At 33.9% G+C, this 15,000-nt stretch overlaps 1 protein-coding gene across 12 annotated transcripts in view; it reads left to right on the forward strand.

Annotated features, from left to right (window-relative positions):
• LOC124424548 (box A-binding factor-like) overlaps positions 1-15,000 on the forward strand; it is a 56,860-nt gene that overhangs the window by 29,529 nt on the left and 12,331 nt on the right. For all 12 annotated transcript variants that reach the window (XM_046963773.1, XM_046963770.1, XM_046963776.1 and 9 more), the window contains 4 exons: positions 37-415; positions 1,072-2,223; positions 12,159-12,292; positions 12,619-12,957. In XM_046963773.1, coding sequence (XP_046819729.1) covers positions 37-415; positions 1,072-2,223; positions 12,159-12,292; positions 12,619-12,957 — 2,004 coding nt within the window. The remainder of the gene's footprint in view (positions 1-36; positions 416-1,071; positions 2,224-12,158; positions 12,293-12,618; positions 12,958-15,000) is intronic.

The raw sequence follows: 15,000 nt of genomic DNA on the forward strand, positions 1-15,000 counted from the left end.
TTAGATTGCATAAGATCGATAAATGAAATTTTTCAGTATTAATTGATTCCGTGGATGGAACGATGGAGCGAAACTCTCAGACGGGTAGAGAAGCCGTCGTGGAGGGTATTAGACTCGAAGTTGTAGGAGGTAATCCAGCAATGAAAAATGAAATGGGTAATCATGAAATTCTTCAACTACGAGAACAACAGCAACAACAGCAGCAGCTTGGGTATATTGTCAAAGAGGAAGGCGGGGATGATGTGGGCGTGCTGGAGGCGGGTCATTCAGAAATCGAAAATGGCGTCATGCTAGAACCAACCGGAGCTGAAGTGATCACTTTGAATGTTGCTACGAGCCATCAGGATGGTCCTAACCCTAATTATACCCTTCATCAACTTGGCTATCAGGAAGAACATCATATTATTCATGATAGGTAGATATATATATATATATATATATACATATATATATATATATATATATATATATATATATATATATATATATATATATATGTTAATGAAATTTTGTTATTTTTTTAAATCATCGTCAATAACATAATTTTTTTTTTATTTTCTTTCGAACATTTCAATTGATTTATCTTCCACGTGGTTTTCTAATCTTGATCTGATTTATTTTATAAAATTTCGTAAAAATCGCGAGAAAGAAACGAGTGGAATTGCATCGATATCAGCACGAGTTACGTTCTATAAGTGTACCAAATAGATAAACCTCGATAAAGAATTTATTTTATCGGAGAATCAACGAGTACGGAGAAACGATCAAGATTGATCATCAATGCGATCTATGACGATCTTTTTTATGTTATTGATACTTCGAATTTAAAATGGATTTTATTTCAAATTTATTGCAATATTTATCGTAACTTATCGTAATAATTTCGTGGCTTTTTGGTCATTTGTTAATTATTAATCATCGATTTATAATAAAAAAAGTTAATAAATTTTATAGATAAACATACATATGTATATTAAAAATTAATATAAATATAAAATCATAAATTACCCAAGTGAAAATTCGTTTAAAAAGCATTCTTCTGTTTTTCAACCCTTGTGTAATAAAATACAGAGACTATTTAGAAGAGGGTTCGCCACGATTTGGGGGCGGTGACATTGACGTGAAGAAGGAGGAGCAGGAACAGCAGCAACAGGTCGCTCACCCCCACCACCAAAGTCATCACCACCACCATCACAATCACCATCACCTCCACCAACATCAACAGTCGCAAGAGCAGCAGCAGCAGCAGCAGCAAACGCAGTACGCTCAGCTCGGGCCATGCGAAGTCCCGGTTCCCGAAGGAGGGGATAGTCGGCATCCAACGGAGGTCTCCGTCCCTACTGAAGGAACTCGTACTGCCAGTCACATGCCTCACTCCACGATGCATCGTTACGGTGGAGAAACGCTTTCACCGACTACTACGGATCATCCCCATCATCATCATCATCAACAACAGCAGCAGCAGCAGCAACATCATCATCAGTTATCTGAAGTTCATCAACAACAACAACAACAGCAACATGGTTCTCATCGTCATTTGGAGGATCAACAACAACATCATCAGGAAACTGAGGAAGAGGTTGATAGAGTCGGTGGTATTTCGAGAAGTGCACGTGGAGATTTCAATCTGGGTGTGCTTTTTCCAAATCTCGGCTCGAACGGTACTGGTGCTAATAGTGGAAATGGTAATACATCTCATCATCTTCATCAACAACAACAGCAGCAACAACAACAACAACAACAACAACAACAGCCACAACAACAACATCATCATCACGCGAATACTCATCATATGGAGGACGTGCTACCGAACGATCCCTATCTTCAACATCAAATTCGTGCCGGAGGCGGTGCAACGAGTGCGAGTGGTGGGGTCACTGGTGGTAATTCGCCGCCGATTAGAACGAGAGGCTCACCAGGTTCCAGTCGTAGTCCACATGACGATCATCTTTCCTCGCCGCATCGACATTCCTCATCCGATGGACCTAGTGCCTTCAGTCCGGCCGATCAAGGAAGATTACAATCCTTTACCCATCTTACCTCAATGCAGCCTCCCAATTCTGTACAAACTAATCATGGTAACCTTCAAGACGCTGATCGTGTCACTGATCAACTTTATATGGACTCTATCTACACTCATCATACCACTGCTACTGGTCATCATCATCAAGAACACGAGCATGGTTCTTCTACGCCACACTCACCAGGTGGTAATCTTTCCACGTAAGTTTAATCATTAGATTTTTCAAACTTTCTTAGTTCTTTTTTTTTTCTTTTCTTTTTTTATGGCTAACCGTCGCTTCGGACGGACTGTATAATCGATAATGTGAATCATCGAGTTCGTTGACGCTAACGCGGTCATTCTGTTTTCCTTGAAACGAAGATGTCTGGATGATTCGAATGAAAAAATAATATTGCACAAGAAATCCGAGAGAGAAATGACAATGAGATTATCCTTATTTTTTTCCTTTTTTTCTTTTTTTTTTTTTTTGTTGTTTTTGTATTGATCATTTGTAAACAATATTCATTTGTAAAATTCTTTCGTACGTCTATCTTATTTTCTTTTTTGCATTATTGACAATCAATTTTTAACAAAAGGTATCTCTTCTCTCTCTCTCTTTCTCTCTCTTTGTTTCTTTCGATCTTTTTATTTTATCTTTGAGGATCTAAATCAGATAAGCGATTCAGACGAAGAAAAAATATAACACGGGGACAGTTTTATCATGTCTCTTGTGTCGCAACGTCGTGGGTGATCGACGGTTCAAAAGTTTAGTGCGATGAAAGTTCACGTTGTTTTAGAAGGACGATGAGTAAGTATTATATATGTATATATAGGTATATATATATATATATATATATATATGTATGCATGGAGTGCGCGCGTATTACGACGTTTAGCGGACGCAAAAATATTTACACGTCGGCTTAAGGACCGGCGGGCAGTATATCCGATTGAAAAAGGGCTTTATGTACGTAGCCGATAGGAAGCCGAAAACAAAGCATAACCGTAGATGGAAAACTATACGCCCATTTCGTCCTAGGATAACAATTCTTGTGAAAGCGAAGAAGAACCTCATCGTGTTGTATTTGTTTATTCATGCTGGGCACGAGTCTATTTCTTTTCTTTTTCTTTTTTCTCTTACTTATCAATTGGTTCTGAAAAAAAAAAGAAAAAAAAAACATGGGACGCATGGAAATCTAGATTGGATCATTTCATTTCAAAAATTCTAATCGAAATTTTACAATTTTTTTTTTTTTTTTTTTTTTTTCATAACGTATTATTGTACGTACTGCTCATTGATGAATAGATATACAAAGACATTGTGTATAGGTCAAGAAGAAATTACCGATAGATAAATATTTTTAATATCTTACCGAAAGAATTAAAAAGTATTTTAAATGTCTAACGACGAGATCCAGATAAAAGAATATAGGTTATAAGTTAAATTAATTAAGGATTTATTTAACTTTCAATAAGATTATTCTTCTGGCTGCTAATTTTTGTTTTGTTTTTTTTTGTTCTTTTTTTTTTTTTCGTTCGATCTTACCTTCTTTGTAACTTCGATGTGAGAGCCCGATAAGAGAGTTTATCGACCGATCTAAACGATTTGTTGATCGTATCGCGTGTCTCCCCTTTTACTTCTTGGAAATGAAAAAGAGAGAAAGAAAGAGACCGGATGACCGTGATCATTTTCATCACGGTTACCACGCGAGGAGAAATATGTAAGTACTTACATATCTATATTACCTAGTCGTTCGTCTTCGTATTTTTTGATTCATTCGTCACGTGACCGGTCCACCATCTTTAAATTCGATTGTTATTATAATCAGATAATCATTATGGTATTTCATATGATTCACTTTATTTTTAAACGATCCTCTCAAGGATTTTATATATATATATATATGTATATGTATATGTATATATATACATATAAGTATATTCAATCTCTTGGTAACAAAAGCATCATATTAGTCCGTGATTCAGTTTAGTGAAAGAACAAAGTCTTCGCTGCATCAAAGTCTAACTTGTTGAATATATGGGCCACGAGAAAACGAGACGATCGGTTGTGTCTCTCTTCGAGCGTAGATGTTTGCTGTGATTCATCGCAAAGTTTACAGTCCGCCGCCGGCCGACAGTGTCTTGCTTACTGAGAATTCTGTCTCACAATATACTAATATATATATATATATATATATATATATATATATATATATATATATATATAAACTTAATAAGATCATTAGTTACATATACATATATAAAATTAAAACACACACATACATATATATATGTATATATATGCAGACTGAATCACGGATTAATGAGAGATTGAATATACCTATGTGTATATATATATATACATGTATACATAATTAATCAAATAAGTTATATTATGTAAAAAATATATATATATATATATGTGTGTGTGTATGTGTGTACTTAATAATTTTAATTCATTCATTTTATATCAGCATAATAAGGAAAAGATTTGAAAAAAGAAATGTAATTAATATCGTAGAATTTATGAAATCATTAACATTTATTTTATAGACTATAGAATAAAAGAAACAGATGGACTTAATTTTTGTATTATAAAAAAGGATGAAGAAATGCGGGTTCCAGGTAGCCAGAAAATCGAGGAAATTACGACCGGTCATTTATGGCTTTGCATGTGGCCATTCTTGAAGGCACGTGCCTGTTGGCGGAAATGACACGAGTTGAAAGCGCGCGTGCGTGAAGTGCGAACGTCTTTTTTTTCCCCTCTCTGTTGAACTTTATTTCTCTTAAAACGATACGTTTCTCTAAAGCTTGTCTCTTTTCGCGCTTCGTTAGAAGTCACGTGGTCGTTCCGGTCACGCTACTACAAAACATATAAAAAAAAAAAAAAAAAAAGAAAAAAAAAGAGAGAAAAAAAATGCATTCGTCTAATATACATACATTTATTATTCCCATAATAAATATGTCATATTTGTTCGTTTACATATCTATATTTACTAATATTTTTACATAGTTTATTTATTACGTTTACTTACTTTTAAATTCATGCGCGTACATTCTTATTAAATAGAAAAAGAAGATAGGAAAAAAGAGATTCTTTTTTTTTTTTCCAAATAATGACATTCATCTCCGGTTTCACTTTTCAAAATAGAAAATATATTTCCTTAAAAAGATGGGTACCATTCGACACGTTAAAGTTATCGATAGATCCGATCGTAGCTTCCATCTCTAGTATATCGCCATCCTCTTCTTCTTCTTCTTCCTCCTCCTTTTTCTTCTGACCGACCTTGCATTCTCTGCATTGTGTCAGACGAAGAGGATGCACGTTTAAAAAAAAAAAAAAGAAAAAAAAAGAAACAGAGAGAAGTGGAGAATTGTCGATGATATGTTGGGTTTGCGTAGAGAGTAGTGGGGGAAGCTTGGCTGACGATGATAGGGGCAGGAAGATGGTCGAGTAGGGTGTCGAGGCTTAGTGTTGGTGGGGGGTATGGAGGGGGCAGATTCGAGTAGAGGGGAAAGAACGGTCGGTAGTCGGCGGTGACACTCAAAGGGAGAGCCGGCAGAAAGAAAGAGAAAAAGAGCAAGAGATAGATAGAACGAGTAAGAGAGAAAGAAAGAAAGAGTAAGGGAGAGAGAGAGAGAGAGAGAGAGAGAAAGAGAGACAGAGTCAGGCAGGCAAAGGAACAGAAAAGAAAGAAAGAGAGAGAGATAGAGAGAGAGAGAGAGAACTCTATACCGCAGGAGGAGAAATCCTGACCACCTTCTTCTTCGAGATCCTCAACGTCATTTCTAGCGACGTTTCGTGCTGCACACCAGGTTAGATTCCGTTCAGTTCTTGTTCACCCGTCGAGTGATACGGGAGAGACGTTCACTATCATTATATCTACGTTCGCATTTACTGTTTTCTTCTTTTTTTTTCTTTCTTCTTTCTCAATTGAATTTTTCTTATTTATTTTTATCGGCTTTTCTCTTTTCGTCCTGAGTGTTTTTCTTTTTTCTTCTTTTTCTTTTTTTTTTTTTTATTTATTTATATCTTTCTTTCTTTCTTTTTTCCTTCCTTTACTTTTCTTTATTTTCTTTTACTACTTCCCGTGTCAGTGAGAGAGGGAGAGATAGATACAAAAAAAAAATTGAGAGAGAGAGAGAGAGAGAGAGAAAAAGAGATACAGCATCATCTGTGTTCGTCGATGGAAAATGCAGTGAGTGATTTTTTTCTTCCTTCGAGTTGTTTTTATTTATTTATTTATTTATTTAGAATACATATTTAAATTATTTTTGTTTATTTTCAATCATTTTTTCATTCATATATATATATATATGTATATATTTTAAACAATATAGAAATTTGTTTTCTTTTATGTTAGGCATTGATCTTTGTAAAGAGTTGAATACGTTTAACGTTCGTTAATCTTACGAAACTTTTTTTCAAGATCGTTTAAAATAGAAGCGATAAATTGGTATCGACTTGGAATTGGCGCGAATTCGCATGAAAACGATTCCGATTAATTATAATTAATCGCCTGGTACGTTCGTGGTAAATAAATCGATAAGTTTCTTCGGATTTATTTCTTTCCCTTTTGTTCTTACTTTTTATTTCTTCGTCTTCTATTTCATCGAATTCATTAATCAAATTACATTACGATATTTATTAAATCTTCGTAATATATCTTGGATAATCACGAAAATATCATTGAGTAAGTTATATTATAACGATAAGGTTTGCGACAATGTCGCGAACGTAAACAAGCTATTGATCCAATCTATCAGCAGTTATGAAGGAAGTAAATTAAAAAAGAAAAAAAAAGAAAACAACAAAAAGAAAAAAAAATATATATATGTGTGTATATAAAAAGAAAGAAGAAATAAAAGAAAACAGAATAAAAATGTAAAAAGGAGAAATAAAGTAGTCAAAGCAACGATTAACCCTTTCGCTACGACAGCCCCATCCACAGAAGTCGTGGCGTGGATGCCGCGTATATGCGGCGCCCGTACCCACAGGTCGTCGAATGGATGTCGCATATATGTGGCGCTCGGCGCGAAAGGGTTAAAGCCGGTGATGACAAGATGGGTGACTATATGTTAACTTTGTTTAATGAATGAATGAATGAATGAATGAATGAATGAATTAATTAAGGTGCCAATTAAATATATCGAAGATATCGAAGACTCTAGAAGAAGAAGAAGAAGAAGTAGATGATGATGATGAAGAAAAAGAAAAAAGAAAAGAAATCTATTTAGATTTAGATATTCTATATCGTACGTACTCGTACACTTATATAACGTAATCATTTATCTTCCTTTAAGAACATTCAAGTTTATATGCCCTTCTCACCAATTCTTATCACGAACCAAAATATATATTATCGATCTTATTCGATCTTCGGTGTCTCTCCTTTTTTCTTTGACTTTTATGTTTGTCACACGACGAGAAGCATTTTGTGTAAAGGAAGAAGCAATCAATCGAATGCTTCTTCCTGGGCTTCCTAATCGCTTATCGAAACTTGACAAACATTAGACGGAAACCTTTAACGTATAAAACATATATTTATATATACATATACACGCACGTACATGTACATAAGTCTTCCTCTTCTTCTTCTTTTTCTTCTTTCTCTTCTTTTTCTTCTTCTTCCTCTTCCCCGTAGACTTTTTTACCTTTCTACCACTCTCGTCTGAAGGATATCGTGAGAAGTTCTTTATCAGGTCGGTGAATTCAGATAATATGAACAGTTGAGTAGGGCTCTAACCCTACCATCACAAGTATCGTATATTGGATTTCGCGAAATCTGCATTCCTCAAGATTGAAAAGAGACCTACGTATTCTCTCTCTCTCTCTCTCTCTCTTTTCTTTTCTTTTTTCTTTTTTCTTTTTTTTTCTTTTCTTTTCTTTTTTTTTTTTTTTCTTACTGCTACGTGATCAAAGAAGAAAAATTTGGATCACGATGATGCTTTAATCGAAACGAATTTTAAAAATTTTAAAACATTTTTTTTTACTCGATAACGTTTTAATTGTATTACGTTTTAGAAATAACACGAGAAAAAAAGAAAAGAACATAATTTCGAATTGGCATGTAGCTCCTAACTTCCTTACGATGAAACTAAATGGAAGAGAAGATCGAGATTATGAGCTTCGATACCAATGTACCAATAGAGATTCTTAGAAGTAACTCGATATATCGTCCTATTGAGTTCACTCACGCGTAAATATGCATGCATGCGTTATATGTATGCATTAGAAACTCGATGTGTTGTTATTATGGTTGCGTTATTATTTATAATTTTTTTTTTGTTTTTTTATTTTTTGAGTATACAAAATGTATATTCGAATGAGGAAAAAGGAAAAAAAATTATATCGTCTTTAGGAAACAATCTGTTTTTATTTTTCCCCTCTCTCTCTCTCTCTCTCTCTCTCTCTCTCTTTTTGTTTTTAAATTCTCTTTAATGTGGAAATTTGCATTAGAATATAAACAGAAATAAATATAGCTCTACTCTAAGAGTTACCCGTATATATATATATATATATATTTTTTTTTTTTGTATTTTAAATCTCGCAGAATCAGAGTTCGCATGAAAATCGATGCGATTCGTTGAGAAAAAAAGAGGAGAAAAAAAAAAAGAAAAAAGTCAACTTTCCCGAGAAGTTGGACAATTTTTTCTTGTTCCTTTTCTCTTTTTTTTCTTTTTCTTTTTCAATTCGTTCTAATTTTTTTTGCATAAAAATCGATTTGAATTTATCGATAGAGAGAGAGAGAGAGAGAGAGACAGCTAAAAAGGAGAGAAGAAAAAGAAAGAAAATTAACAGTTCTCGTAAATGAAGGGAACTCTTTTTTCCGGCGGTGGTTCGCATCGAGGAAACGCATTAGCCGCAGTGTTTCGTTCGCATCGTTGCACTGCCGACGCTGTAAGTTAGAATAATCTCACCCACGGGCGTTTAGACAGAAGGCACGCGTGCTCGGTTCTTGCTAAAGACCGTTTCCTCTCTTCGGTGCAGTACTTTACAAGCTGCTTGCAAACGCGTACTTCGAGTAAGGTTTCCTTTTTATATATGTATATATATATTTCTCTCTCTCTCTCTCTCTCTCCCTCTCCTCTCTTTCATTCTTTTCCGAACAATTTCCGAGACAATCGGTACCGTTAACGACATCTTCCATTCATTCCACCACTTTGCATTAGCACGCATTCACGTTTTATCGTTCGATAGTAGCACGAGCCTCATTTAATTAGCAATCATAAAACGTCTTTTTTATTTTCCTTTATTTCTCTCTCTTCTTTTTTTTTTACTTTTTTTTTCTTTCCTTTTTTTTTTTTTGTACTTTTGTACTTGAGAGAATGTGCATACAATTAATTTAAGTTCGAACGTCAAGTAATCTTGATTGTTACAATAATTGAAAAACGATCGATTGGGATCGCTATATAATAGATTATAATTTTTAATCGTCGCGAAGGTTAAAGTATTTTTTTTTTCTTTTTCTTTTTTTTTTTTTTTAATTATACAATTGACTCAATGTAGGACGTAAAAGATCTTGATGACGAGCAACGAGGCTCGAGTTTGGAATTTAGGAAAGAGATGAAATGCAACATATAAAGAAAAGAAAAAAGAAAAAAAAAAGAGAAAAGAGAAATAAGAAGAAAAATGTAAAAAAAAAAAGAGAAAAGAAAGAGAAGAAATCATCGTCGGGATCGAGAAGTTGAAAAGACAGTTTAAGGCACGTATCGATGTACCGAAACGTGCTCGCGACGTTTTATGACTCTTCAAGGTCGCGTCCGTATTGACATCTTCGCGTGCGTACGCTCGCGCTTGTTTCGCGTTTGTTTGACGGCGCGACTTTACTTTGCTTGCTTTAAAAAAAGCTAAATAGCGAGTCTGAGATAAAAGTACTTAGTTACAAGCCTTCGAGGACGTGCAATGGAAAGGGTAGAGTCACGATGAATTTGAGAAACTTTTGTCTTAACTCTTCATCGATAACGTCCGTCTTCATTGCATGCGTCGATTATTCGAGATTTTACATTGGTATTTTCAATTATTAATTATTTTTTCTCTTTTTATTCGATTATTTAAAACGAGTTCGTGATATTTTTTGGTTATTTTTCTCTTTCTCTTTTCTTTTTTTTTTTTTTCTTTCTAATTTTATTCTTCCCATGTAATAACAATGTAATTTGTTTATCTCGTATTCAAATTTATTCTTTTCTTTCCTTTTATTTACGATTATATTAGAAATTTTGTTAAAAAAAAAAAAAAAAAAAAAAATAAAGAAAAGAAAAAAAGAACGTAAATATTTTGTTTAAAAAATATACGTATGTAGTACGAAATGACTTGTTGGATATAAATTACGTTATTGTTTCTCGTTTCTTTAGTACCTCGTTGAATGTTTTGAAGGAGTATAGCAGGCAGCTTTTTTTTTTTTTTTTGAAAAGTAGAAAATATTTAGAAAAGTTAAGGTGTTGTTTATCGGGTAGAAAGGTATACAGAAAATCGGCACTTAGCCGAGGGGTGGGTGGTCACTTTGAAGCGATCTTTAACACGTTCGCGATAGTTTAGTAGGAAATTCCTAAGATGTAAGTAAAAAGTGAGCTCAAAAGTGTACCATGAGTCAGAAGCATTCCTAAGTTGAAACGTTAAAAGTATATAAGAAACTAAGTAAGGGATGGACAACCCTTCGGGAAGGTCGTCTAAGTAATTATCCTGCTTTTTCGAGTGTTCTCAGTATCCAGATAAGTTTTAAAGATAGTTTCGGTGAGGTAGAAAGGAAGGATCGATAGTGATCCACTTATTGGCTCCTTATGAAAGTGTTTTAAACTGTTGTATACATATGTACGAGTAGAACTGTGAGGTCTAATTTTAAAAAAAGAAATTCAATCGTCGATTATCTTTTATTTTTTTTATTTTTTTTTATTATATATATATATATATTTTTTTTTTCTTTTTGTTTTTTTTTAATAAATAATAATAAATCATAATGATCGTATATAAATTGCAAAAATATATTTCACAGAAACTTTAGTGTTTCTTCAAGCTGGACTATTCAGTTTGCTGAACTGTTGTCCATTTAAAATCAGGTAGTTAAGAAGACCCCCCATTCTGTTTATCTATCTCTCTTTCTCTCTCTCTCTTTCTCTCTCTCCCTTTCTTTTTTCCTTTTTCTCATAGTTGCTAAATGAAAAAGGTATGGGTAAAAGAAGAGCGAAAGAAAGACAGGCAGACAGGCAGACAGGCAGACAGGCAGACAGGCAAAGAGGGAGAGGGAGAGGGAGAGAGAGAGGGAGAGAGAGAGGGAGAGAGAGAGAGAGAGAGAGAGATGCACGGTTAAATGGTAATGGAGTAGTTGTGTCGTTCGACCTGCCGTCGACTCGTTCTGGTTATGGGGGTCATCAAGATAGAAAGAAAGAGAAGAAGAACTGAACGACAAAGTGGGGTTAGAGAGATAGCGATAGGAATCGGTGGAGAAAGGGGAAGGCGAAAAAAAAAAGAGTAAAATCGCGTTCCATGTTGGGCACGTGCCCGCATCAAAGGTTTGAAAGAAAGTGCAGTACGCTGTGTTTCCGGTCTCCCGCAAGGAATACTTCCGGTAATGTTCATGCTCTAAGACCGGACAAGATCATATTGAAATTTTACTTCTATTTTGTAATTTTGTAAAATCATTTTTTCCTGCCATTCGGACACTTATGATTATTGTCCTAAGCTTCTATTTCTATTCTCTTGCAAATCATGTGAATATTTCGTTGAAAAATTGAATTCTTTTTTCTCTCTCTTTTTCTTTCCTTTTTTTTTTCTTCAATGTATTTATTGTTCGATTTAATCAAAATAATGGAAGGTCTTCGAAATTTGTCATATTTCAAATTGAAATTTGATTCTTAATCTCATTTCATTTTCAATCATCAATATGTTAAATATCCTATAATAATACGTATGTAATATATACGATAAGAAATAAACTCGTGAAATCGAGAGAGAGAACGATACGATCCAGATCGTGAAATCGATCGATACGCAGGCGCGTTCAATGTATTTAAGATTCCCTTGGGTAGGGGCGTTCTCGCATACGTGTGGTACGTAGTACGTTTAGATGCGTAAAAGAGAAAGAAAAAAGAAGAAAATAATACTGCGAGCTTAAGCGTTAGAGGATAGAGACTGATATTTCAACATCTCGTGTTACAGTTCGTCGTTGTATCGTACGATGAGCGGCGTAGGGACGATTGGTGCTGGTGCAGGGGCTACCAGTTACAATTTACCATACATGACGAGTAGTCCTACAGAACTTTCAACTTCTCCTCAATTGTGGAATGCTCAAGGTAAATATAATAATAATAATTATTATTATTCGTTTGAATGTAGAGAACAAAAGAGAGAGAGAGAGAGAGAGAGAGAGAAAAAAGTCACTAAGAAAAGATTTCTCTCAAGTTTCATTTCAAGGACTAAAAGGAGATAACAGAAAATTATTATCGGAAATTGTATATTAACTCATAGAGTTGATCATTTGTCACGTGATATTTTGTGATCGATCGCCGCGAAAATTCAAATAAATTTTCTGTACTTTCTTTTTTGTCCTTTTTAAATCTATTTTTATTATTTATTTATTTATTTATTTATTTATTTATTTATTTTTATTTTTTTCCAGTAACCGGTCTCAGCACAACTTTGCCATCGCTCGGAGAGGATTACGGAAGTAGCAAATCTTCGACCGCGGTGACTCATCAAGCATTACCTGCTTTCTCGCAACCTTTTGGAGGAAGACCAAGTTTTCGTGGATATTCGCCGCCGTATTCGTCTCAGCAAACGACTACGGGAAATAATACCGGGAGCGTTGGTGGTGACGCGACATCCTGGACATACGTTTCACCATCGAACGATGTCTCTCTGACATCTCAATACGGCGCACCCTCGAGAAGACAAACGGCCAATCCCTCGACTACGCCTACGCATAATCAACTCAGTGCTGCAGCCAGCCTCACTGCGAGTGAGTTGTCCATTTTTTCATCATTCACATCCTTCCTCCCCTTTTTTCGTACGGAATCTCGATCATTTCTATTAATCAATAAGTTTTTATTATTGTTTTTGCTTGAAAAGAAAAAAGGAAAAAAAAAAGAAGAAAAAGAAGAAAAAAAGTTTCTTTTTCCCCCCCCCCGTCGAATCTTTCGATTAAATATTCAAATCGAGATTCCGCCGTGTGCTTTTTTTTTCTCCTCTCTTTTTCGATTTACAGGTTCACGGAATTATTTTTTTTTGTTTTGTTCTCGATTTAATGTGATTTTTAATCTTAAAGAATGTCTACCTCCTTGACAAATTTTCCAAACGAGTTTCTGCCTTTCCATGGCTCGTTACCAACGGGATTAAGGAATTTAAACGGATGGTTCTTACTGTCCAGATAAATATCGTCGGTAGTAGTGCAATTACGAAAGAAAACTAGTGTTGCTTTCTAAGCGAGCAAAAGCTTAAGTTTAAGTGATTGTTAAAAGCTTTTAAAGTGTATTTTAATTGATATAAAGAGCATTATGTTGAATGTCACATAAATTAGAAAAATAATTAGACAGTATTGAGCGTATACATTTAGTCGGGATTGTAATATTAATTAGAATTTTCGTAATTGTTTTACAGATTGATGATTCGTTTTAATTATAATTGATTTGAGACATTTTTCGTATGTTTTTAATCTTTTTCTCTCTCTCTCTCTCTCTCTCTCTCTCTCTCTCTCTCGCTCGCTCGCTCTCGAGAGAAAAAGAAAAAGTACATTTTTTAAGGAATTAAATAAACTTTTACGTTTATATTTTAATAAACAAAATTCTTGAAATTTATCGTGTAACGAGAGAAACGTGCGAAAAAAACAAATTATTACCTCCATAAAATTCCGTTCGTGGAAAAATTGTGATTGTTGTAGTCAGCCTCTTTATCTCTTTCTTTTTTATTTCATTATTTTATATTTCATTATTCAACAAGATCATTGTTCGCGATTAATTCTGCATATTCTCACGGAGAAGATTAAGGAACGAGGATTTTTGCGTTTTAGGTGTTCCACTGATAAATTTTTGTTTAAATTTTTTTTCTCTTATATATATATATATATATATATGTCATATATTTAAGAAAAGAAAAAAAAAGATATGTACAGCTTGAAATGGGGAAAAAAAAGGATACAAAATTAATGACGTTTGAAACGTATCGAATTTCGAGAAAGAAAATATAGGCGTTGTGTGTGGTCTAGAAATGTTTGGCCAAATTTCACGCCGACATCAAGGATTTAACACAATTAGGAAACTTTAAGGTTATTACGTACAAGCTAAAATGAAAACCGAATTTGAGTTAAAAAAGCAGGTGATTTTTGAGTGAGAAACTTCTTCTTTCATAGATATACCAAATATATTTGTAGTATTGGTGACATTTACCATGACAAAGTTTTTAGTATTTTGGCCAAAAAAAAAGTTAAATCGGTATTCCTCTTTGACGAGAGAATTCTATTTTCTATCATTCTCTTATTATCTTTTTCTTTCGAAAATTTTTCTCTAATCGTATATACCTCTGTTTTACAATTTAATATCATTATCTGAATAAAAGGATGACGTGTAGCAAACTTCATTCGAATATATCAATTATGATCTCATAAGGAATGACGTAAATGAAAAATTATTTTGGAAAAATTCTGCAATGTTAGGATCGATATTATTAGGAGAAATATAGAAAATCTTTTATTGCTTCTCGTTAGGATGATATGTGACTTGCATGAAGTTATGTTCATATTTTCTTTCATTTTTATTTCTTTCTTTTCTTTTTACTTCGTATTTCTTTACACTTAGGATGATATACTCAGAGCGAAGAAAAATGGACGTTAAATTATTCGAAGTCCGTGAAAAGTGTCGTGTTCCAAAACTCGTAAATTAAACGAATGTATGAAAGAAGAAGAAAAAGAAGGAAGGATACGATGTTTTCCACTTTTTGTTTTTTTTTTGTGTTCCTTCTAAGAGGATTGAAATTCATCATTTCGTAGGTGTATAGTTATTCCAATATT

This window comes from Vespa crabro, chromosome 6 (genome assembly GCF_910589235.1).
Source record: "Vespa crabro chromosome 6, iyVesCrab1.2, whole genome shotgun sequence".
NCBI lineage: Eukaryota > Metazoa > Arthropoda > Insecta > Hymenoptera > Vespidae > Vespa > Vespa crabro.